At 50.0% G+C, this 24,120-nt stretch overlaps 3 protein-coding genes and 1 long non-coding RNA gene across 8 annotated transcripts in view; 3 read left to right on the top strand and 1 right to left on the bottom strand.

Annotated features, from left to right (window-relative positions):
* Jpt1 (Jupiter microtubule associated homolog 1) lies at window positions 1-17,659 on the top strand. Of its 3 annotated transcripts, NM_001005876.1 has the most exon segments (5): window positions 12-166; window positions 11,116-11,258; window positions 12,121-12,203; window positions 13,364-13,382; window positions 16,719-17,659. In NM_001005876.1, coding segments are annotated over 5 exon segments (450 nt in total). In that variant the 5' UTR covers window positions 12-110; the 3' UTR covers window positions 16,868-17,659.
* Window positions 17,660-20,494: 2,835 nt separating this feature from the next.
* Window positions 20,495-22,483, top strand: Nt5c (5', 3'-nucleotidase, cytosolic). Of its 2 annotated transcripts, NM_001271189.1 has the most exon segments (5): window positions 20,539-20,736; window positions 21,508-21,608; window positions 21,682-21,742; window positions 21,926-22,040; window positions 22,150-22,483. In NM_001271189.1, coding segments are annotated over 5 exon segments (603 nt in total). In that variant the 5' UTR covers window positions 20,539-20,556; the 3' UTR covers window positions 22,296-22,483.
* The window catches only part of Armc7 (armadillo repeat containing 7), a 16,817-nt gene continuing 15,134 nt past the window's right edge, over window positions 22,438-24,120 (bottom strand). Inside the window, 1 exon segment of one of the 2 annotated variants that reach the window (NM_001127522.1) lies at window positions 22,438-24,120. This exon segment is cut by the window's right edge and continues 168 nt beyond it. In NM_001127522.1, the coding sequence (NP_001120994.1) occupies window positions 23,927-24,120 (194 nt within the window). In that variant the 3' untranslated portion in view covers window positions 22,438-23,926. 2 annotated transcript variants of the gene reach the window in all.
* The window catches only part of LOC148003180 (uncharacterized), a 2,197-nt gene continuing 1,135 nt past the window's right edge, over window positions 23,059-24,120 (top strand). The window contains exon 1 of the long non-coding RNA XR_015632268.1: window positions 23,059-23,557. This is a non-coding gene — a long non-coding RNA (uncharacterized LOC148003180). The remainder of the gene's footprint in view (window positions 23,558-24,120) is intronic.

The following is a 24,120-nucleotide window of genomic DNA, read 5'->3' as shown; positions in this document are numbered from 1 at the left end:
GGCAGAAGCTCGTGGAGCCTGGCTGTTTGAGCTTGTGGAGTCATCTTCGCCGGTTGGTCCCAGTTCCCCCTCGGCGTTTTCAGGGCTAGTCTACCTCGCCCCTTTGCGCCATGACCACTACCACCACCTTCAAGGGTGTAGACCCTAACAGCAGGAACAGCTCCCGGTAAGGCGACGGGGTAGGGCTCGAGGATTCCATGATTTGTGGGGGCCTCTGGGCGTTGGTGGTAACGGGCGGGGAGCACCGCGTCCGGGGGAGCGATGGCTGAGGGGACCGTGGGTGGCGGCCCTTTGCCGTACAGCAGGTTGGAGTCGCTGAGAGTGTGCGGAAGGATCGTCTTTCAGCCACCCGCGACGACACTGGTCGGATCAGGATGGTGGGCTTGGTCTCCCAGCCGCCCAAGGAACCTGCAGGGCCCTGGGTTTTGGGCCCATTGTCCCACAAGAGGGCCATGCGCTCCCACTTCTGGCTCGGGCGTGTGCTAGCCCCGGCCTTGGGCTCTGCGAGCAAATCTGAGCCCTTGATCCGGCTGGTCTGCAGGCTCTTTTCCTCGTGGTGACTCGCCGGGTGTCCGGGTCTGCGCAGCAGGTGCACCTCTGGTAGGGCGGGGCTGGTCATCCCCTCTTTTCACTTCCAGCCTTGGATCAGCGTCTTCTTCTCAAAGTGCCTCCCTGCGCCTAACAAAGGAGAGATCGGGTCTCCTCCCCCTCCCCACGCCCACCTCCGAGTGCGCGGGGCCGCGAGCCTGCTCAAGTCGGTTTTCTGCGCTCAGACACTCGGACCTCAGTCCTTCCTTGCCACCTTCTTTACTTCTCCCGTTGACTTTGGCCGAATGAGTTCACCCCAGAGCAGGCTTCCCTTGGAGGAGGTTATCTGTGCTTGGGCGGGGCTAGGGAGCCACCCATTGTCTCTCCAGCAGTATAGTATCCTTTCCTGGAAGCTGGGACCTTGCTTGCCACCCAGTAGACTGCATTTTGGGGAGGAGCTGTGTGTCTGGACTGGGACCCTGTTCCTACCCCTCACTTTACTTGGTGGATTTGTGTCGTGTGGAGGGAGTCCACCCACATCGTCTCAGCTAGTGGCACACGGTCCCTTAAGTTGGCTTTTACGCACCTCTTGGATCTTCCTAAAGGCTTGGCTCCATGTTCTCTGGCTATCTATTTTCCAATGATGATGACCCACACTTGAGTGCGACCAAGCCTTGGGGTCCTAACCAAGTGGCACAAAAGGGAGCCATTTTGTGGGGCCCAGAAGACAGCGTGGAATAGTGGTGTCTTACTGCTTGACAACTTGCAGACAAAAAGCAGCCTTCTTGAGTAGTCTTCAGAGGAAGCACGGGGCAGGGCCGGGCAGGCCGCTTTCAGTTTCAGGAAGTAGTAAAAGAATCGGTGCGATGGAAGGGAACTAAAGGGGCAGGCGATCACTGGGCGGGGCCGAGCTGGAGAGTGGATCTAGGAGAAGGGGGTCACTCCCTCTTGTTGTCATCCTTCACTTGAGGTAATTTGTTACAAAAGACACGGACAGATTGAGCCCTGGGTTTTTGTTTTGTGCGATGAGGCCAACTTTTTTTTCTGGTCTGACACTGGTTCCTGGCGAGATAATGTGAAATCTGGGTTTTCTCTTTTGGGAGTCAAGCTCAGCTCAAGGCTTTGTAGAGCATTTCAGAGCCTGGGCAGGGCCTTTACATGCATGTTTGACATGTGAGACAAATGCAGTGTTTGCAGCCACCTTTGCCATCATCGCTTGCTGTCCGTCTGTCCGTCCGCCTGACTGGTGTTGGTGCTAAGGTTCTGCCCGATTCTCCTGTAATCTCCTCTTCACCCCTCAGTAATGTGCTGCTTGCTCTGCAGCCTCCGTGGTGAATGCCGTGCCAGAGTGATGAGAGTTGGGCCCGGAAGAAAGGAGATATTTTTTTAAATTGCTGTCTGTGCTATAACATTTCTTGGGTCTTAACTCGGCAACCTTGAAGCAGTTGCTATCTATGTGGCTCAGAAAGAAAGGGACCAAACCACAGCTGAAGTACTTTGTCTTGCAAGCAAATCCTTTGTTTGGGAACCGCTCTGTTTCAGATGGTCTCTATAACACTGACGTCATTGGGGAGGTAGTACCTGCTATCACAGGACCAGTAAAAGTTGGACTAGGCGGGTTTGGCAGATTTGTAAGCTGTGTGGGTGCTAGTGCTCCCCAGCCCTTGTTTTTTCATGGCCAAAACATATTTACAAGTCCACTAGGGTTCTGAAGAATTTCATGAGCTTTTAATTCCACTTAGCGATGAAAGCCTCCCTCCCTGGGGAATGAGGGGTGGGGAGAGGCTTGTTGGGTTTGATTCTAATATTTCAAGTGGCTCCAGTCATTTAAGGTGAAAATTTTAAAACAATTCTACCCAGTGAGAACCTGTAGGGCCAGAGATGATCAATGGCTTTCCATGGCCTGGGCTAGATCGTGAGTTCCGGCCCCAGCAGCTCCCTACTTCCCTTCCCCCTGCCCAGAGTCACCCCAGGATTTATTAATTACCTGGGAACCTGGATGGGGGGTGTGGGCCTGTTATACCAGCACTAGGGAGGCAGAAGTGGGAGGGTGGCTTCATTCATGTTCCAGGCTGGCTACAGCTATGTAGTGATCTCCTCCTTTAAAAAAATTAATGTACGGTTATTGCCTTTATGAAGTATATACTTGAGCACACTTATCCTGATTTATAGAATGGATTTATTCTGGGTGTGTTCAATATCTGAGACTTCGGTGCGTGTGTGCGTGTCTGTCAGTCTGTGTGTGTGTATGAGTGTGAGTGTGTGTAGGATCTCAACCGTGTGGCTCTCCACTGGCCTGGACTTAGTATCCAGTCCCAGGTTGGCCTCCAGCTTGTGACCCCCTTCTGTCTCGAACTTGCAGACATGGTTTTAGATCCTTACTGTTTTTGATTCAGCATCTCATGGTGTAGCCTCGGCTGCTGGCCTGGAACTCACTCAGTATGTAGACCAGGCTGACCTCAATCTCACTGAGATCTACTTGCCTCTGCCTCTGCTGTACTGGGATTTAAGGCGTGGCCACCATAGCCAGCTGACAAACACACATTTGTTTACTGGCCCTGGACTGTCTTCTGTTTGCCTCTGCCTTCTCCCTAGACTATGACATTAGTGTCTCATTCAGTAAGATGCAATGCTCAGGCCTGGAGACTATGGTGTGTATGCGTGTCTGAGTGTGGATATGTGTACACGAGTTGCAGAGAGAGTCCCTGAGAGGGCAGAGGCAACCGATCCTCTGGAAGTTATGAGCACATGATGTGGGTCCTAGGATCAGAACTCAGATCCTCTGCAAGAGCAGCAAATGTTTCTTACTACTGAGTCCTCTTTTTCTCTAGTTGACATCATTGTGTGTCCCTCACTTCTTTTTTTAAAAATTTCTTTTATATTCACTTTTTTGACTGTCCTAAGTTGTTTACTGGATAAGAATTTTACGGGGTTGGGGATTTGGCTCAGTGGTAGAGCGCTTACCTAGGAAGCGCAAGGTCCTGGGTTCGGTCCCCAGCCCCGAAAAAAAAAAAAAAGAATTTTACAAATATTACGTGTATTACGGTAACGGTGAAGCTGAAGGGTGTTGCACCTTAGTGTGGTGGAACTTGTGGCCCTTTCCAAGGCCATGGCTCTTGTGGCCAGCAGATGTCAGCCCACTAATCTCCCTGTGCTTGTGAACTGGTTTGGTGATCCAGTGGGTGTCAGGATTCCTTCTGATAGCTTTATGGAATGTATCAATGAGGATAACCTCAAAAAATTTATATGAGGAGTCTTTACCAACCCAGTAGGAATTCAGGACTCTCAAAGCCCCACAATGGCCCCTAGATCTCAGCCACAGACTGAAGACTTCGGGCAAATTTCAGCTACTTAACACCATGGTGGACAGGCTTGCCCTAAGTTGCACCCTTAGGAACTGGCTGTTTGTGACCACCACAGCGGACATGAGTCCTGATGGCTGCCGCCAGAGGAAAGGCTTATTTCATTTTTATTTTATGTGTATGTGTGTTTTGCCTGTAACTATATAGGGGTGCCTGGTCCTCTCAGAGGCCAGAGGAGGGTGTCAAATCCCTTGGAAGTGGAGTTGTAGATTGTTAGGAGTCAGGATGTCAGTGCTGGGAATTGGATCTGAGTCCTGCAAGAGCAGCCGGTATCTTTAACCTCCAAGCCTTCAGCCTCTCGTAAGAGAGTGGTTTATTTTATTATCTTTGTTGGAGGGGTGCCCGCAGAGTCCAGAAGGGTTGGGTTCCTTGGAGAGGTACCGGTGGCTGTGAGCTGCCGGGCATGCGTGCAGGGAACGGAACAAGGTTCAGCTCCGGGAGCAGCGAGCTCTCCACACCTGAGCACTGCATGTTACTGAGGGGGACACTAATGTCACAGGCTAGGGAGAAGGCAGGCCAGGCCTGAAAACAAGAAAACCTAGAAGAAATTCCATGAGTTTGGTCCTGGAGACAAACATACCGTTGTTCGATTGCCAGTTGATTGATTTGGAGCACTTGCTCCAAGCCTGCCAGGCTGGAGGACTTAGGCTGACCATCAGGCAGCTGCCTGGATCCTCCAGACTCAGGCTCTGCTCTCCTGACAAGAAGTAGTGAACTACAGAGCAGAGCACGAGCCCAGAGCTCGGCCTCACCTGGCTTCATAGGCAGTAAACTCTGGGCAGTGTTTGCGCTGGGAAGTGGTTGTGGAAACCAAGATTCCATGACTGAGAAAGTCCTGACAGTAAAGTTGCGGTGTCCATAAGTCAGTCAGGTTTGTTGCAGACAGCCGCATTGGTCCTCTGCTGTGTGCTGCAGGGCAGTGGAGACGAAGATCCAGGAGTACTTGTGGCTTCCTCCCCAGCAGCAGGAGCACTGACTAACCTGCCTGTGTCCTGGGCTTATGGAGGAAGCAGGGCTAGGGTGTGGAAGTGGGGTTTAAGAGCAGCTGAAGGGGTTGGGGATTTAGCTCAGCGGTAGAGCGCTTGCTTAGCACGCACAAGGCCCTGGGTTTGGTCCCCAGCTCCGAAAAAAAAAGAAAGAAAAAGAAAAAAAAAAGAAAAAAAAAAAGAGCAGCTGAAGATTAAAGGGCACTGAGGGGAAGGGTGGAGCTTGCGTGAGCCAGAGGAGCCAGGCCAGGAAGGGCTCCAAGTGGGGATGACTTGCAGTAGTGAAGGGTGGAGGAAGGGGGCTGGAAGGGTCTTGGTTTGAGAAGAGGCCATATTACTACACAGCTGGCCAGCGGAGGAGAGCAGGGCTCACTGCTTACTGCAGAGCCAGTGAGGAGGGGCAAAGTCCGAGTACTGAGGCCAGGATCCAGCCTGAGGGAGCTGAGGAGCCAGGATTTCTCTTAAGGGATCCAGTGTAGACAGGAGAGAAAGTGGTGTCGTGAAAAGCAACTCTGGGGCTGGAGAGATGGCTCAGCGGTTAAGAGTACCGACTGCTCTTCCAGAGGCCCTGAGTTCAAATCCCAGCAACCACATGGTGGCTCACAACCATCTGTAATGGGATCCGATGTCCCCTTCTGATGAGTCTGAGGACAGCTACAGTGTGCTCAAAATAAATAAATCTTTCAAAAAAGAAAAAAGCAACTCTGGTCTCCCAGCTTGGTGGCACATGTCTGTAATGCCAGTCTGAGAAAGTGGAATGGCAGTCTCAGGCTGGCTGAGGCCGGACTGTGAGATCCTCCATAGAGAAGAAGGGTACTTCAGAGTCTCACTTTGGTAGTCCAGCCTTTACTGTACGGTCCAGCGATGCGACCAACTCAGTGACCTTGTCTGCCCCAAGCAGTCTCTCTCTTTGTAAAGGTTTGCATGTGAGTACAGCTGCCCTTGGAGGCCAGAAGCAGGCATTGAGTCCCCTGGAGCAGAAGTTGCTATGAACTGCCTGACATGGCTGTTGGGAACTGCACTCAGGTCCTCTGCCTCTCCACTGAGCCATCTCGGCTCCCTTCGCCTTTGTGTGCGCGTGCGCGCGCGCTCTGGCATGCGTGTGGAGGTCAGAGGACAACTTTCAGGAGTCTGTTCTTTCCATTCGCTGTGGGCTGCTGGGATCTAACTCAAGTTCTCAGGCTTGGTAGCAAGCTCCTTTACCCATCTAACCAGTCCAGAAGCGGGCTTTAAAATAATTTTGGTTAATAGCAATATAGAAACATAGGATGTCGTTCATCTGAAATCCAGTAGTGAGGGAACACCCGATAGCATCGTGGTGACATGTAGATGGTTTTTAATAACAGTTCATGTACATGATTGCCATGTTCCAGATGATACATATGCACGATGTTCCAATTAATAACAGTCTAATGGCACAGAAACTGCAGGCCCTCATTTTATAGAGGAGAAGCCTGAAGCATGGTGAGGTTAGGCAGCTCCCACTGTGTCCCTTAGAAAGTCTGTGTGGAGCTGGTCATGGCAGCTCACTCCTGTAATCCCAGAACTCAGGAGGCTGGAGAGGAGTTTTGTGCATTTGAGGAAGTTTGTTCAAATTTATTCCTTTATTTCTATACCGTTTTGCCTTATTAACATTTTTGTTCTAAGTTTCATTTATTTTCTAGTCTGAGAGGAAAAACCCAGCCACGTGTTTTCCTCTGATTGAAAACCACAGCAGACATCTGTCACTTCAGGTGTGGGGCCTTAGGAGATGCTGTCACAGTAGGCACCTGCTGGGTGGTCTCATCCAACTGAGTTGGGACACCTGGAGTATGGGCACTTAACACAGTCCTGGGACTCGAACCCAAGACTTCTGCTAGGCAAATGGTCTACCAACCGAGCTATACTGGTAATCACTTTTTTTTTTTTTTTTTTTTTTTTTTTTTTTTTTTTTTTTGGTTCTTTTTTTCGGAGCTGGGGACCGAACCCAGGGCTTTGCGCTTCCTAGGCAATCGCTCTACCACTGAGCTAAATCCCCAGCCCCCACTTTCTTTTTTTAAAGCAGGATTTTGTTTCTAGCCTAGGGTAACCTTGAGTTCACTTTAGTCCAGGCTGGCTTCAAATTGACAGCAGTCCTTCTGTCTCAGCACCCCACCTCCTGGGATTACAAGTATGAATTACAGCCCTGGCTTTTAGGTTACCACCCCTCCCCACCCCTTTTTTCCGAGTGCTTCTGACCGGCTGGCTGCCTCCTGTAACCTGCCCTTGGGTTTAATTAATTTGCCATAAAATCAGGGGAACCTCCCACACTTATGGTCTATCATGAGGGTATAATTAGCTATAGAGTTTGAGAGGAAGGTGCAGGGCTGTAGTGGTCACCATAGGTGCATCTTCTTGAACCTCCAGTTTCAGCCACCCAGAAGCTTGCTCACTTGTCTTGTTTCTTGAGGCAGAGACTCTCCATGTATGTAGCCTTGGCTGTCCTGGAACTAACTGTAGACCAGGCTGGGCTAGGGCTCAGATCTGCCTGTCTTTCTAGTGCTGGGATTAAAGGCTTCCACCACTGTACCTCACTCTCAGGGGTTTTCACAGAGACCTCATTGCTCTGCACAGCTGTGTAATGTGCTTGCACAAAAGGCGCATCGCTTCTGACACAGAGCGCTTGGTATGAGAGGTGTGTGGCCTCGAGGCATCCTCACCTATCTTCTTCCTCGTCAGGGAGTCAAACGTAGGGCCTCACACACGTTAGGCAAATGCTTTACCAGTGGTTGGTTGGTTTGTTCCTCTCCCATGGTCTTACTATGCAGGCTAGGCTGGCCTCACAGAGCTCCCTGACCTCTGGAGTGCTGGGATCAAAGGCAGCATGCACCACTATACAGAGCTACTCCGCCACTGTCGTCTTCCCGCTCCCAGGTTGTCTCTGTGGCCGGTGTTAAGGTGGATGGGATACCGTCTGGATTTTTAAAGTTAATTTAGGGGCTGGAGAGATGGCTCAGCCCTTAGGAGCTCTAGCTGCTTTTTCAGGACCCAGGTTTGATTCCAACATCCATATGGTGGCTCACAACTGTCTGAAACTCCAGTCCTAAGAGAGATCCATGACCTCTTTGGCACACACATGGTGTACAGATAGACATGCAGATTAACACACCCACACACACAGAACAAATAACTTACAAGTTTTGTTGTTTAGAAAAGAGCTGCGGTTAATTTTAGTCCATCACAGTGCCGGCACTGGGCATGGTAGTGACAGGTGGCCTGCCTTGTCAGTGTTCTGTGGCTTCCCATGGGGAGGGAGCTGTGTCCCAGGAACCACTGACACAACACAGGACACAGAACGCCACGGCTAATGAAACTGTATATGGTGTCCCAGGTAGCATGGACCAGGACCTGTGACTGTCCTGCCTTAGTGTCCCAGTACCTGAGGCTATAGGCCTGGCTCAGTGCCCAGCTGTGGGGCTGAAACTCTGGTTTTCTCCTTGTGCTTCTTTTTAGCATCTTTAAGAGCATTTGTATCCCTGTGGTACTATCTTCTATCCTATCCTCTCTGCCTACTCTCCAGCTCCTAGGCTGGTTTAGGAAGCCTTCCTCACTCTTGCTCCCCCCTCAAACCCTGCCTGGCCATGTAGATCAGGCTGCCTTCTTGTTTCCCTAGGCCTGGGATCACAGGTGTGCACAGCCACACCTAGCTTCCCTCTTCCTTCTCTTTGGGCCTCTTAAATGTTGGGATTACAGACATGAACCACTAAGCCAGATCTGGAACAGACAGACAACAGTAAGAACTGGTGAATACAGACTCTCACACATGGCTTATAGAATTGGACATGTTAATTAAGCCACAAGGCAAAGGTCAAAGGATTCTTGTCATAGCACATTTTTACCTGTCTGTTGACATTACAGCTAGAAATGAAAAAACTAGAAAGACTTTTGGAAACACTTTATTTTTGGAATTTTGAGACAGTCTCAGTGTAGCCTTGACTGGAACTGAAGAAAGCCCCCTTCCTCAGTTTCCTGAGCACTGGGATCTACAGCGTGAGCTCCATACTTAATTGTGCCTTTTTAAAAAACATTTTTTCAGATTTATTTTTATGTGCCTTGCCTGTATATGTGTACACCACATGCATGCCTGTGCCTCTGGAGGTCAGAAAGCAGTCATCAGACCCTTTAGGACTAGAGTTAAGCCTGGCTATGAAGCCAGGCAGTGGTGGCCCACACCTTTAATCTTGGGTAGAAGCAGGGGCATCTGTGCGAGTTCAAGGCCACCTGATCTACAGACTGAGTTCCAGGACGGTAGGGCTACGAGGAGAAACTCTGTCTCAGAAATCAAAAGAACAACAAAAAGAATGACCTTAGAGTCACCATGTGAGACCCAAACTGAGCGGGGCAGAGGTCCCTGCCGGAGCAGCAAGTTTACCGCTGAGCCACCTCCGGCCAGAACAGTTATTTAGTGTGTGCGTATTGTTCATAGTAATGGGTTTCATTAGGACAGACTTTTTCATTTTGGTTTTTGGGACAAGGGTCTCATGTAGCCAAGGCTGGTCTGAATTTGCCAAGGATGACCTTGAATTCCTTGATCCTCAGAAGTATATTGTGTGCTTCTAGTGTGTCTCCTTTTCTTCCCTCCTCCCTGTCTTCCTTCTGCTCTTAGGGTTTTCTGTGTCTGCAGTCTAGGATCCATAAATGAGGACAAACACTGTTGTCTCCGTGTATCTGTCTCACCTCACTTAGCGCGCCAATGTCCACTTAGCACTGCGTCCTCCAGCAAATCCCTCTCAGCCCTCTGTGTGGCTGACTAAAGCTCCCTGGAGCTTGTTTTATTTTCAAGACAGGAATTCCCCTGCCCCTGCCTCCTCAGTGCTGGAATTCAAAGTGTAGACTACAACCTCCTGGCAATTCCGTGTGGCTTGCTTTAAGGGGGCCTCCTGAACAGTGCTGAACTAAACATAGGTAGGTGCTTGTACACCTGTGGGTGCTGATGACTCTTTTCTGAGTCTCACTGTGTAGCCCTGGCTAGATTGCGACTCCATACACAGACCAGGCCTGAGGTGTACCTGCCTCTGTCTCCAGTGTTGGGTGGGATTAAGGCACATGTGCTACCACACCTGGCTAAGGTTTTATTTTCAGTTAAGCCTATATCTGTGTGCTTGGTGTATGAGTGCCGTGTGCAGAGCGAGAGCTACAGTGGCTGTGTACCGCAGCACACAATGCCGTCACTCTAGCCCAGACACCAAGGTTCTAGTAATTTTAAATTGACTTTTGTAAAAGGTGAGTGATAAAGATCTAGTTTACTTCTGAAGATGTGGATACTCAGGTTTTTCAGCGACATTTATGTTGGTTTCTTAAAAAGATTGCATTTATCTTTATGTCTGTGTTTTGTGTGCACGTACATGTGTGCACTGTGTACTTGCCTGGTGCCCACGGAGGCCAGGGGAGAGCAGTCGGTTCCTTGGAATTGGAGTTACAGAGGCTGTGAGCTGCTGTATGGGTCCTGAGCCATAGCCTTGGAAACTAGATACATCCAGTCCTAGGCTAGACTAGGCTAGGCTGGTGTGGAACCCACAAAGATGCTCTGCCTCCCAAATGCTAGGATTAAAGGCCAGTCCAGAGAGTTCCACATATGTATACAAGTGCTTTGCCTGTGTATAAGTATGTGTACAGTGCCTGCCAGAAGAGAGGGCCACCGCCTCCAGAACTGAAGTTACAGATGTGAACCACTGTGTACTTCAGGGGTCTTCAGGCGTAAGCCTTAGGCCAGCTGCCACCGTGGGCGTGTCTGTTGTGTCTGTTTGCTGAGCATTGTTGCCCTCAGGCAGCTTTCGTATTCTTTTTCCATTTAGTTGGAATAAAAATGGAATTCTGTTTTTGGGTGACGGTCATGCTTAGTCCAGGGGGACTGCAGTCCTGCCTTAGTGTCCCAAATTCCGATTATAGGTGTAATAACAAGATGTTTTGAACTTCTTTGCGAAATCCAGAGACAAGGTTCCTTCGGTCACTTACCCTTGCTCAAAGGGACACAGTCTGTTGCTTGTGGGGACACGCAACTGATCAGCTTTTGGTGGTGGATGGCCTCAGTGCAGATGGATAAAGGACTGTTGGTGTCTTGACCCTCCCGGCAGTGGGTCTCCATCTGACGGTTCAAGGCCTCCTTGTTAGCAGTAGTCTTGGAGGAGGGGAGAAGGACAGAGCAGCGATGGTATTTGGACAGATTTATCCAAGGAATGTTTTGCTGTGATCTGAAGTTAATGTCTTACCATTGTTTCTAGGGTTTTGCGGCCTCCAGGTGGTGGGTCCAATTTTTCATTAGGTTTTGATGAGCCAACAGAACAGCCCGTGAGGAAGAACAAGATGGCTTCTAACATCTTTGGGACACCTGAAGAAAACCCCCCATCTTGGGCCAAGTCAGCAGGTACTTCTTTGTGTTTTGGTTTCGAGACATGGTCTCTCTGGGTAGCCCTAGATCTCACCTTGTACCAGCCTAACTCAGGTAGCCCAGCCTTTGCTCCCGGAGTGCTGAGGTTAAAGGTGTGTGCCACCACCCTGTCAGCGGGTACTGGTTTTACAAGGTTGTCCTTATTAAAGTCACCAATTCAACTGGATATAGTACTGATTAGCGAAGGCTGAACCCAAACAAGCAAGAAATACAGTACTGGCTGGGTGTGGTGGCCCAGCCTGTAATTCAGTACTGGGTAGACTCATGCAGGGTGGTTGGGAATTCCTGGGCGCTGGGGTCGTCCCAGGACTCTTGAGTCTACACACCAAGGCTGGAGTAAAATCAGAGGCAGGGTGGCCCTGTAGTAGCTTTCAGCCTGCCTTCGAGTGTCCTCTTTCATTTTGTGATATGAAACAGTGTTGTTTCTTTTTTTTTTTTTTTTTTTTTTTGGTTCTATTTTTCGGAGCTGGGGACCGAACCCAGGGCCTTGCGCTTCCTAGGCAAGCGCTCTACCACTGAGCTAAACCCCCAACCCCAACAGTGTTGCTTCTTTGTAATGGTTAATTTTATACGTTTTGCCTGCATGTATCTACCGTGTAGGTGCTAGGAATGGGGCCTGGGTCAGTCCATGATCTGTTATTTTTATTTTTGTACGTTTGTGTTTTGCATGCATGTCTGTATGAGAGAGGGTGTCAGATCCCCTGGAACAGGAGTTACAGACAGCTGGGAGCTGTCGTGTGGGTGCTGGGACCCAGGTCCTCCCTCTGGAAGAGCAGCCGAGCTGCTTAGCCACTGAGCCGTCTGTTGAGCCCTTACTGTTGTTTATGTTGGTTTCTAGGTGGCAGGGAGGATTCGGAGTCGCCTGGAACACAGAGAAGTAACTCTTCTGAAGCAAGCTCTGGAGATTTCTTAGACCTCAAGGTCAGTGTGATAACCAGTAGCCAAGGGCTCTGTGGTTAAATGCCCCCTTGTTTTTTAAATAATTTTTTTTCTGGTGTCTTTTTACTTGCTCAGTTCTCCTTACGAGAATGTGCTGAGCAGTCTTGGTGATGAAAATTAAAGTGTAAAGCCAGACAAAAAGCCAGACAGGTAGGCTGAAGGTGGGGCTCAGTTGATGTGTGTTTTCCTAACTTGCCAGAAGACCTGGGTCTCCCCCAGCACTGCTGCATGACACCAGTATGGTGGCTCCCACCTATAATCCCAGAACCTGGGAGCTGGTGGCAACAAGACCAGCTACACAGGGAGTTGATACATGAGACCCGCCTCAGGAGAAGAAAAAAGAGAAAGAAAAGAAAGGAAGAAAAAGAAAAAAGCCTTAGGGAGGCCAGAAAGTCAGACAAGTGAGTTAACCTGACCCAACTAGATGTCTCTGAGTCTTAGTTTAGCCTTAGACCCTTCAGCATTGAAGGCTTTGAGTCCCTCACCTTTCTCGGAACCTCCTGTCTAGCTAGCATCGGAGTGTCTGAATGTTTAAACTCCAGGAATTGTCAGCCCTTGATGTCACAGTGGGATATGCCCAAAGACAGCTGCCACTGAGCCCCTGGGCGTGTCTGGGACAGAGCTCACCTGAGAGGAGGTCTTCCTCAGAGGAGGCACCAACTTGTAGGAGTAGGGAGGCTATCAGCAGCTGTGGAGTGGCCAGGCCCTGTGGAAGGAGGGAGAAAAGGGAAGCCGAGATTCATGCTTCCCTTTTTGAGAAGACATCCTCTGGTTCAGAGTGTTTGTGTCTGTTTGGGCTCCTCGCTTTGAGGCACGGCTATTGTGCTGGACAGCTGTACAGTGTGGTCCCAGATGACACTGAGGTGGTTGCTGCATCTGTACACAAATAAAATTTCTTTTTTGTTGTTTAGTCAAGGGTTTCTCTGTGTAGCTTTTACCCTGTGGCCCAGACTGGCCTTGAACTCAGTCAGATTCCTTCCCTCTGCCTCCCTGGTGCTGGGAATAAAGCCGTGCACCACCACCGTCCAGCCCAAAATGGGCTTTCACATTTAGTTTCAACTGGATTAGCTTCTCTTGAACTATGACTGTTTTATGTGTTGGGGAATTAAAACAGGAACTAATTCTGAAATTTTCTTTTCCAGGGAGAAAGTGATGTGCATGGTAAGTATATCATAGTGCTGATTGCTGTTTTTATAATGTTAGAAGGTCTGAGTGAACATTCAAATCATACCCTAAAAAGGAAAGCTGGAGTCAGTGGCCATATTTACGTATTTAAAAGTGTGTGTGTGTGTGTGTGTGTGTGTGTGTGTGTGTGTGTGTGTGTGTGTGTGCCTCCTCATCTTGGGCCAAGCTAGCAGGTGCTTGTTTTGGTTTTGTGATTGTGTGTTTAAGAAGTTAGGTAGTTCAGGGGTTGGGGATTTAGCTCAGTGGTAGAGCGCTTGCCTAGCAAGCACAAGGCCCTGAGTTCGGTCCCCAGCTCCGAAAAAAGAAAAAAGAAAAAAAAAAAAGAAGTTAGGTAGTTCAAGCCTTTAATCTCCAGTACTCAGAATGAGGCAGCCAAGCCAGTCCACTGGTAACAAGGTTTAATCTGCTAGAAATGTACTAAAAAGGAAAATAAATACAAGAACCAAAGAACCCTTTTAAAAGGTGTGTATCCATCAGGCCAGTGTTCGGAATGCATACTGACATTTTCATGGGAGGCTCTGGCCTGGAGAGGTGGCTCAGGGTTACAAGCCCTGGCTACCCTTTCAGAGGACCCAGGTCTCAGCACTTACACGTGTCTTACAGTTACCTGGAATTCCAATTCCAGGGTTCAACACCCTCTGACGTCTGTGGTCATCATTCACTGTCAAGGCTTACAGACATAGATTCAGGCAAAATACTTATGAAAACATAAAAATTTAGGCTGGGCATGGCGGTGGTGCAAGGGAGGCAGAGGCAGGTGGATCTCAAGGCCAGCCTGCTCCACAGAGTGAGCTCCAGGACAGCTAAGCGTAACAGAGAAACCCTGTCTTGAAAAACCAAGAAAGAAAAAGAAAAAACCAAACCAAGGATCAGAGGCAGAAAAGCCCATCCTGGCCGGCTGTGGTGGATAGCCCTACACTACACACAGCCTGTGGAATGCTGACACTAAGTCAAGAGCTACAGGGTGACTGCTGTAACTTTTAGACCATTTATAAAATAACTAACACACACTTGGATTAAAGGTCCAAGTTGGTTTTCAGTTAGGTTCTGGGGCGATGCATTCATGTCTCTGAAGTAAGATAGGCTTTGTTTTGATATGAGGCAATGAGCCATGCCCTTTGGGAAATCTAATACAGTGGCTACAAGGAGGAACTTGGCCCTGCTCTTAGGGGAGGGTGGGCCTGGCAGCTCTGGAGGCCATGTTCCCAGCACAACTGAAGGTGGGGCAGAACGGTCAAGGCAAGTTCAAGGCCCAGTCTGGGATATAGGCTGCAGAAAGAGGTTGGCCGGGGAGGAGGCAGGTGGTGGCTGTGAGCTGGCTAATGAGCTGGGCGTGTTAGCTTAGGTCTTTAATCAATCAGCTATCTTTATTTAATTTTGTCTTTTAATGAATTAGGTGTGCTAGCCTGTATGTATTTCTTTTTGGTTTTTCGAGACAGGGTTTCTCTTGGTTCTTTTTTTTTTTTTTTTTTCCGGAGCTGGGGACCGAACCTAGGGCCTTGCGCTTGCTAGGCAAGTGCTCTACCACTGAGCTAAATCCCCAACCCTGTCTTTTAATTTTTAATACCAGCACTTGCGAGATAGGCAACAGGATCTCTCCTAGTTCCAGGCTAGCCAGGGCTACATAGTCAAATGCTGTCTCCAAGAAAAAAGGAAAAGGGGTGGGGGGTGAACCTGGAGGCTCACTGTGCTGGCCTTAGCAAGTGAGTGGCCTGGGCCTTGCAAACCTAAACCCAGATGTATGTTTATGTTTGGGAGAAAGGAAATTTAGTGCAGTCGTCCCTGCCTGCAGAATAGGTAGTAGTTATGTTTCTCCTGTTTGGACACTGGAGCTTCTTGCTATGAGACATTCTTTTCAGGCACCAGTGTCTCCTGCAGTTATCTTGTTGATGGGCTGAGTAGCAAGTTAGTATATACAATGTTTATTTTGATGTACAAGGCCCTGAGTTTGATTCCCTCCTCTGACTTGTGTTTATACTTTATTTCTGAGGCCAGCGTTCTGCCTCCCATGTCACACATATGTGTGCCAGCGTGGCTCATCACCTCTCCACGGTGACCCTGTACCTGGCTCCTGTCACTGTCTGTTTAGTGTTTAGTCTGTAGAATTGCTTTTGGATTCTTTTTGCTTTTTGACTTTATGGTGAGAAACTAAACAGGTTCGTTGACACAAGGCAAGTGTAAATGGTGGGAGGGAATAGTCTATGAAGATAACTGCCATGAGTTGCTGGAAGATAATTTTATTTAATTTTCTTTTTGAGACAGAGTTTCTGTATGTAGCCTTGGCTCTCCTGGAACTCCGTATAGACCAGGTGGCTACAGAGATCCATCCCCCTCTGCCTCCTGGGATTAAAGACATATCATATAGTGAGTTCCAGGGCAGCCAGAGGTACATAGTGAGACCCTGTCTCAAAAGCAACACATGAACTTTTAATTCAGGCACAGAGGCAGAGGCAGGCCACAGGACAGCCAGGGCTACACAATGAAAGCAGGCCTCAAAAACCACAAACAAACACAGGTGCTGCACATCTGACGCTGATTCTTGGAGAATGGAATTGTAGCCAGGCACTAGGGATCTTTTCTCTCTCACTTCAGGGGAAAAGCTTCAGGCTGATTTTACATGTAGCTGAAGACTTACGTCACTCCGTGTAACTGAGTTCAAGGTTCATAGATGGAGTTGCCAATATGGTGCCTGCTCCTAAAACCCACCATCTCGGAGGCTTTAGGAAGGTCACAAGTTCAAAGCTCTTGGTGCTGGGCAAATGGCACACTGACTAAGAGAGGCTGCTGTGCCAGCTCCTGGATCTGAGCAGGGCCACATCCTCCTGTGACCCAGTGCCATGGAAGGTGGACACAGGATCTGTGAGAGACCCATCCAAAAGCAATAAGGCCAAGAGCCTTGGTACAGACACCATCATGCTCTGGCCTCCACGTGCACAGAGGAGTGCAGACAGTCTGTTCATATATTTTACTTATTGTTCCTTTTTTTTTTTTTTTGGTTCTTTTTTTCGGAGCTGGGGATCGAACCCAGGGCCTTGCGCTTTTATTGTTCATTTTTAGAAAAGATGTCCGCCTGTAACCCTGGTTGGCTTCAAACATACTATATAGCAAGGTATGACCTTGAACTCCTGATTCTCCTGCCTCTACCACATGTACCACATGGAATTAGGGCACGTATTACCACCCCTGGCCTGTTTGTATACATTTGAAAACCATAGGTGCACAGAACCATAGGCAACACACTGGCGGGTCCCATTTCTGGGTACAAACCTTTTTGTCTGCATGTTTGAACCATTTCGAAACTTTGTCTTCTAGAAAATGTGGACACAGACTTCCAAGCCAGCCTGGCACAGGTGGAAGAGAAGCCGGTGCCCGCTGCTCCTGTGCCCAGCCCAGTGGCTCCGGCCCCAGCGCCATCCAGGAGAAACCCCCCTGGCGGCAAGTCCAGCCTGGTCTTGGGTTAGCTTCTTCTGTTGGAACTCTGTCCTTCTGTCTGTTTGTTTCTTCCATGCTTGTGAACTGCACAACGTGAGCCTGACTGTACATCTTTCGGATTTGTTTCATTAAAAAAGAAGCACTTTATGTACTGCTGTCTTTTTTCCCCCCTTTCTCTCTTCCTCTCTTGTGTCTGTCTGACTCCTAGGTCTGTGGGCCGCGGCATGAGTGTGTTTTAGTAGTAGACCGGAGTAGTAGCCTGTTCTTAAGAACAGATGATCTGGTTCCTGATGTGTAGAGACTTGTGTACCAGGGATTTTGACGCTGTACTTGGCTTACTGTGGGGCAGACAGCAGCCACAGGCCCTGCCCTGCAGCCCCTGCTCCCAGCTGTCCCCAGGGCAGCGCTCTGCTCTCCTTGCTGTTGCCCCACCATACATCGGTGTCCTTTGCACAGTGCATGGTCCTGTGCCATATGGAATGATCAAAGTGGCCATACCTCACATCCCACTGCCTGCAAAGCAGAGGAAGCCAATGGCCACTGTGACTGGCCGGCCGTGGGCAGAGCCACCAGTGCAGAGGATGGCTTCAGGTATACAAGCAAGCTGCCTGGAATTGCAAGGTGAAGCCACAAGGGAGGCCGTCCCCGAGTGGGGCTGTAGGGCCCACAGGGACTCCTAATGAAAGAAGTCTGCCATGTGCATGACGCTGGAAGAACTCTGCCATGTGCATGACGCTGGTGCTTGACCATGAAGAAAGTCGCATCCCTGTACTTCTTAGTCCTGGACTGTTGCTTAAAGTAAACAATACCCAACTTTTGAAGCACTGTGTTTTGTCTCTTTTTTTTTTTTTTTTTTTTTTTTTGGTAGAGGGTGTGTGTGTGAGAGAGAGAGAGAGAGAGAGAGAGAGACACACACACACACACACAGACCGTGTCTATGTAGCTGAAGCTGCCCTTAGATTCCTGACTCCACCTTCAAGTGCGGTGTTATAGGTATGCGCCACCGTGTATGCAGTGCTAGGAATGGAACCGACCGACTGAGGGTTTCTGAGCGTTTCCTGCAGGACAGTGGGTTGCATTCCAGTCCTGTCTTTCTGGCAATGTTTTGAATGTCCTTCCTGGACCTTTCCTTTCCTAGAAACTGCCACCTAACGACATTTGGTAATTTAATAAAGCATTCAGAGTTGAGCCAGTGTGGCTGGAGAGGTGGCTCAGTGGTTAAGAGCACCTGGGAATCTCTTCCAGAGAATCTGAGTTCAAGTCCCAGCACCCAGGTGGCTCACTTCTGCCTGCAGTCCAGCAGGAGGCCCAGATGGGATCCCCCTCCCTCTGCTACACCCTCTCCCACATACATAGCAGATACTCAAAAAGACACAATGACACTGTTAGCATTCCACAGGCTGTGTGTAGTACATAGCTGGCCAGAGTGGGCCTTTGTACCTCTGATCCTTGTGTAGGGCCAGACCCACATTTAAGTCTGTCTTGGAGCCGGGCCAGATGTAGGATGCCCTGACTTTGAACCCCTGCAGCCAGTCTTCTGTGTGTGGAGATCCTTTCTGTTCCCTTGTCACCTTCACTGTCATCCATCCCATCTGCTCTCACCCCCAGTGCCAAGGTAGGTTTAGGTTTCTACCTTGAGATCCACAATGGCTAATGCTCAACAATGCAGGCTGCAGAGGGAGATTCTGCATGACTACACAGGCTGCCCCACCAACTGAGGTGGCGGATGGACAGGAAGGTTCAGATCAACTGTCACAATGTCATGTGATTTCCAGATCTTGATTTAAGACCTGGCTGTAGGTCCACTTGTGTTTCTGACAGGCTGGGTTCCCTTGCCTATGGACACTGTAGTCCTATACATAACATATTTTAAAAAAGATAACTAGGTTCTAAAGCATTTTACATGTTTGATTAACAGCTGTAGCCTACAATCATTTCTGTGTATTGTAACAGGCTAGCCTCCTGAGTAGGGCCATGGCTTTTAAAGGCCTGAATTTCTCATGTGAATCTCACAGGAAGTAAACCTGTACCCATCTTTCTCAGCCTCTTAGCAAGGGTGGGGCTCCCGAGAAGGGAGTTCCCTAGTTGGTGTTCTAAGTTGATAGTTGGTCTTCACTTTATTACAGAGAGAAGCACCGGGTGGCAGGTGTTCTGGGGGTGTGGAGGTTCAGCCAACATCAGAAGTAATGGAGCAGATTTTAGGGGGCTGTCTGGAAACATTTGCAGGAGAGGGTTTAGCACCCCAAGTTAGAAAATTTGTAAAGTCACATCTTCAAACCTCTTTAAACAGGGTAAGTGTGTTTGGAAGATTGCTTAAGAACATTTGCTGGGCCAGCCGGTAGCACACTTTTAATCCCAGCATTCAGGAGGCAAAGGCAGGTGGGGCTCTTGTGAGGCGAGGCATAAACTCTTTTAAGATGTGGGGTGCTGTGGTACATGCATTTAATCCCAACACTTAAGGTGGGGGCAGGAGCATCTTGAGTTAGTGGCTAGCCAAGGTAGGTAGTGAATTTGAGGCAAACCCGAATGCCTGAAACACTGTTGCAAAAAAAAAAAAAGGAGGGGGTGTCCAGGAGATGTTGGGGGGAAGTCTGGTAAACAGGATTAAAAATACATTGAATGCATGTATGGGGTTTGCAAAATACTTTTATATAAATTACAGAAGAGGCAGGAGAGAAACCTGCAGATAAGCAAACCTTTTATGTGAAAATTGGCTTGGCTTAGTGAAAATTCAGTCCCAAAGTAAGAACTTACCAGGATTTATTGTTTTACCAGTTTTGTTTGCTTTCTTGTGTTTTTTAAAATTTGTTTAAGTTGGGGGCGGGGGTCTTCACTCTGTAGCTCTGGCTGTCTTGTAGGTCTGCCTGCCTCTGCCTCTGCCTCCTGCGTGCTGGCTTTTCATTGAGGTGTGTGCTCCATCTTGCCATACTTCTGCCATGGTTTAGAAGTCATGTCATACAATGTGTAGCGGCGCCCACCTTTAAACCCCAGCACGTGGAAGGCAGAAGCAGGCAAATCTCTGGGAGTTTGAAGCCAGCCTGGTTCACATAGTTTCAGGACAGCCAGGGCTGTGTTGGAGAAACCGAGTCAGAAAAAAAGTCATTACATGAGGAAGACTAGCCACCAAGAGGGTTCACTCAAATCTGCATTTATAGGTTGATGTGATATCGCCATGGACTCTGAAATCTACAAGAACAGGTGTGGGGTGTGTGTGAACGGTTAACGTTTTCTAGAAGGACATAGAAGCTTTCGATTCTACAGGAGACCTGGGTTCCACGGAAAAAGTAATGGGCTCAGATTGAAAACAACTCTACTGTTTCAAACCAACTCTGGCTTATGAGTTCTGTCTCTTGAGAGCACAGCTCATGATCACAGTTGGCTTTAAGGGGTCCCTTCTCATCCTGTGAACTGGGACACTCATGATCTTGTCAGCTTCCAGCATGGACAAGCATGGGAGAGGCAGAGTGTGCATGCAGCGTGCGGAGCGGGTCCCCCATTGCAAAGTATTTCGGATCTTGGAGGTTATGGGAGAGGGATTCTGATGCTGCACAGGAGCTGTAGTCCCTCAAGGGACGCAATGTCTTCCTGGGTACCTAGTTGGTCACTCATGCAAATGATCAGAGTCGGGCCCGCCCACACCCTTGTCCCGGAAGCTTGTTTCCGGGTCTGGCATCCTCGGTGCTTGCTGCGGTGCTCCGCGGAGACCCCGGGCGTGGCAATGGCGGTGAAGCGGCCGGTGCGCGTGCTGGTGGACATGGACGGCGTGCTAGCTGACTTCGAGTCCGGCCTTCTGCAGGGTTTCCGCCGTCGCTTCCCCGGGGAACCGCATGTGCCGCTGGAACAGCGCCGGGGCTTCCTCGCCAGCGAGCAGTACGGAGCCCTGCGGCCGGACCTGGCGGTAGGAGACCCGACGGGGAACCTCTAGTTTTGAGCTCTCTTCGAGGCAGCTAAGCTGTGCGAATTCACAGTTCACCCCCGAACCAGAAAGCTTGACAGGGTACTCACACAACGCGCGCGTACGAACACGTACGAACACGTACGAACACACACACGCACGCACACACACACACACGCACGCGCACACACACACTCACACACACACACACACACACACACACACACGGCTTGAAAGGGTACACACACACACATACACACAGACAGGATAAGCACACGAGCGCGGGCGCGCGCGCGGACAGACACAGGAACTGAGATCTGCAGAATCAGTTAAGCTGTGTGAATTCACAGTTCACCCCGAACCTGAAAGCTTGAAAGGGTACACACACGCCCCTCGCCCCCCGCCACACACACACACACACACACACACACACACACACACACACTGGTACACATGCGCGCGCGCATACACGCCCCTCGCCCCCCGCCACACACACACACACACACACACACACACACACACACACACACACACACACACTGGTACACATGCGCGCGCGCATACACGCCCCTCGCCCCCCGCCACACACACACACACACACACACACACACACACACACACACACACACACACACACACACACTGGTACACATGCGCGCGCGCATACACCCAAACACACAGGAACCTAGATCTGCAGAATCTTTTGTGGGTCCTCTCTCTGGGGCTCCCCCTGCTGGAAGGCAGGAGCGGGACCAAGACCGATCTCTCTCGCAGGAAAAAGTGGCCAGTGTCTATGAAGCTCCGGGCTTTTTCCTAAACTTGGAGCCCATCCCTGGAGCCTTGGACGCTTTGCGAGAGATGAACGCCATGCAAGAGTAAGGAGGGTGAGGAGGGGGTGGCGGGAAGACGGCCAGTGCCCCAGGCCTAACTGCACCCCCTTCTCCGCAGCACCGAGGTCTTCATCTGCACCACCCCACTGCGGAAGTACGACCACTGTGTGGGCGAGAAGGTGCTGGCGCCTGCGCAGATTTGGCTTTCCAATTTTGATTTAAAAAATACGCTTCAGAAACTGGGGGCTGGGTGAAAGGGGTTCCGTGCTTTTGAGGGCTTATCCCACTTAGCCCCCATGCCTTACTGATCTTGCATTTGGGGATCTACTAACCTTTTTTTTTTATTTTTTCGATCTATACAGTACCGTTGGGTGGAGCAGAACCTGGGGCCACAGTTTGTGGAGCGGATTATCCTGACTAGGGACAAGACAGTGGTCATGGGAGACCTGCTCATTGATGACAAAGACAACATTCAAGGTTGGGTCTATTAACCTTGACCATCTCCAGGCGCCTGGCCTGCTGGGATTAAGGAGAGGAGTAAAAATAACCAGATTACAGACCGCACGTTCTGTCTTTACTGCCCCAGGCCTAGAGGAGACCCCAAGCTGGGAGCACATCTTGTTCACCTGCTGCCACAATCAGCACCTGGCCCTGCCCCCCACTAGGAGACGGCTGCTTTCCTGGAGTGATGACTGGAGGGGCATCATAGAGAGCAAGCGAGCCAGCCTGTGAAGGACTGGGAGGTGGGTCAGCAGGACCCTGCCTGGACAGGTGACTTTAATCAGGGAGCCACGGTAACTGCCACTTGAACAAACTGCCTTCCGGCCCCACCCATGAAATCTACACCCAGAAGGAACAAGGCTAGCACATAAATACAGTGAGAAAATCAGGTTTTTAATAAAAATAAAAACCAAACACAAGGCTTTGGTTCTTTGAAGATCCTTTTCCTAGGACAGGAGAGGGCTAGTGCCCAGGGGAGAGACAGCCACACTGGTAGTTCCCTCCCTTATGTCATCTAGTGACTGTAAGGACAGCCCCCCCCCCCCCAATCTCCTCCCTCTGGCTTTTCCTTGCCCATCTGAGGGAGACTATGCTGAGTGACCAGGGCCTCCATTTTTCCTAAACCCCAACTTCTTGTCAGGCCTACTCTTTTCACTTTTCCCCCTAGTTTCAATTTTTTCCTCTCAGTGGCAGAGGAGGGCAGGATCACCAGTTATAGGATTTGCTGTCCTTTAGACAGTATTGGGACCTTTGTGACAGGAACTCACTAGGTAGGCTAGACTCAGACTCATCGCTGTCCTCCCGCTTCTGTCTCTCAAGTGATCAGATTATAGGTTGGTTGAGCCACTGTGGTCCTCTGATATCTAGTATGGAGGTGTCTTTTCTGAAGGTCTGCATCCAAGTCCTAAGGGTTGACAGCACCTACTGGAGGCTCATGGCATCTGAGAGAATGGTAGAAAGCACGTTGGGATAGCCCACGAAGGGTTCATGTCCAGGGCTCCCACCCAAGTGTCACAAGATCTGACCCACAGGCAAAGGGGGCCAGAACAACTCTTGAAGGGACAGGGATGCTACACTTAGCAGCTGGTAGGTACATGAGAGGTCACAGCCTGGTAAGAGGAGCTGAAGTCACTGTCTTGCTGTCTCCACCCCAGGATCCTCTGTGGGGCCTCTCCAGAGAGACAAGGCGAGAACTGTGCACTCCTTTACTCTGCTCTCAACACTGCGGGGCCTCGCTCCTAGTGCCCAATGGCCATTTAGTTAGCCATCGTTAGCTGTGACACCCAAGGGGAGAAACTCCATCTCTGCATTGCTCACATGGTGTCTAGCAGAGAGCAGGGTTGTGTGGACGGTTGTTTCGGGTCTGCAGAGTTATCCACGTCTACCGTGACCAGATACTCAGCCTCAACACTGGAGGAGTTAAGCTCACAGCACTTTCCCCAGCCAACAGGGCGGCTGCATCTCTAGCCATCGGAATTACTCTGGACAGTCAGGTACTGGCCGATCTCCCCGGTGCAAAGCACTTTACATGAGGTATCAGCTGGGCACTGGAGCACCAGACGTGGTTTTCTCTCTGTAGTTTATCCAGTGCCAGTCCATGAAAGCCACACCAGCTCTGGTTTTCTCCTCTAAGCATCTCCCGTCTGGCTTTGTCACTCCTAGGCTTTTCCTAGATGTAAATGTCTGTCATGCCAAAACTCCACCGTGCATGCAGCCACACAGGCACCAACTTGGGCAGCATGGGCGCAAGTGACAGCAGATAACACCGTCTCCTCGTTAGGGCTGGACAGACAGTAGCTTCCTGATCCTATGCCTGGACTAGTCTCAGGCAGAAAGTGGCGGGATCTTGAATTCTCCCTGGATTAGGGCTGCTGTGGGGCCTCAGTCTTGGGCAGTGGGATGCCCAGGGCAGAATGGGCCTGCTGGCTGCGGGCCTCAGCCACCTGGCTTGGGGAACAGAGGTCCTCTAGGAATATCTGGGCCAGGTTCCGGAGTCTGGTGTTGGTTGAGAGGGAAAAGCGTAGCATACACTGGACCACGGGCAGGGAGGTCAGCT

Source organism: Rattus norvegicus, chromosome 10 (assembly GCF_021556685.1).
Source record: "Rattus norvegicus strain SHRSP/BbbUtx chromosome 10, alternate assembly SHRSP_T2T, whole genome shotgun sequence".
NCBI lineage: Eukaryota > Metazoa > Chordata > Mammalia > Rodentia > Muridae > Rattus > Rattus norvegicus.
This window is presented reverse-complemented; position numbering and strand designations above follow the sequence as displayed.

Bases quoted from the DNA above. Each gene is read 5' to 3' on its own strand.
- Jpt1 (XM_087570917.1), top strand. From the start codon at position 111: ATGACCACTACCACCACCTTCAAGGGTGTAGACCCTAACAGCAGGAAC. The intron at 11,259-12,120 runs GTACTTCTTTGT...GTTGGTTTCTAG, and splicing joins ATCTTGGGCCAAGTCAGCAG to GTGGCAGGGAGGATTCGGAG. The intron at 12,204-16,718 runs GTCAGTGTGATA...TTTGTCTTCTAG, and splicing joins GAGATTTCTTAGACCTCAAG to AAAATGTGGACACAGACTTC.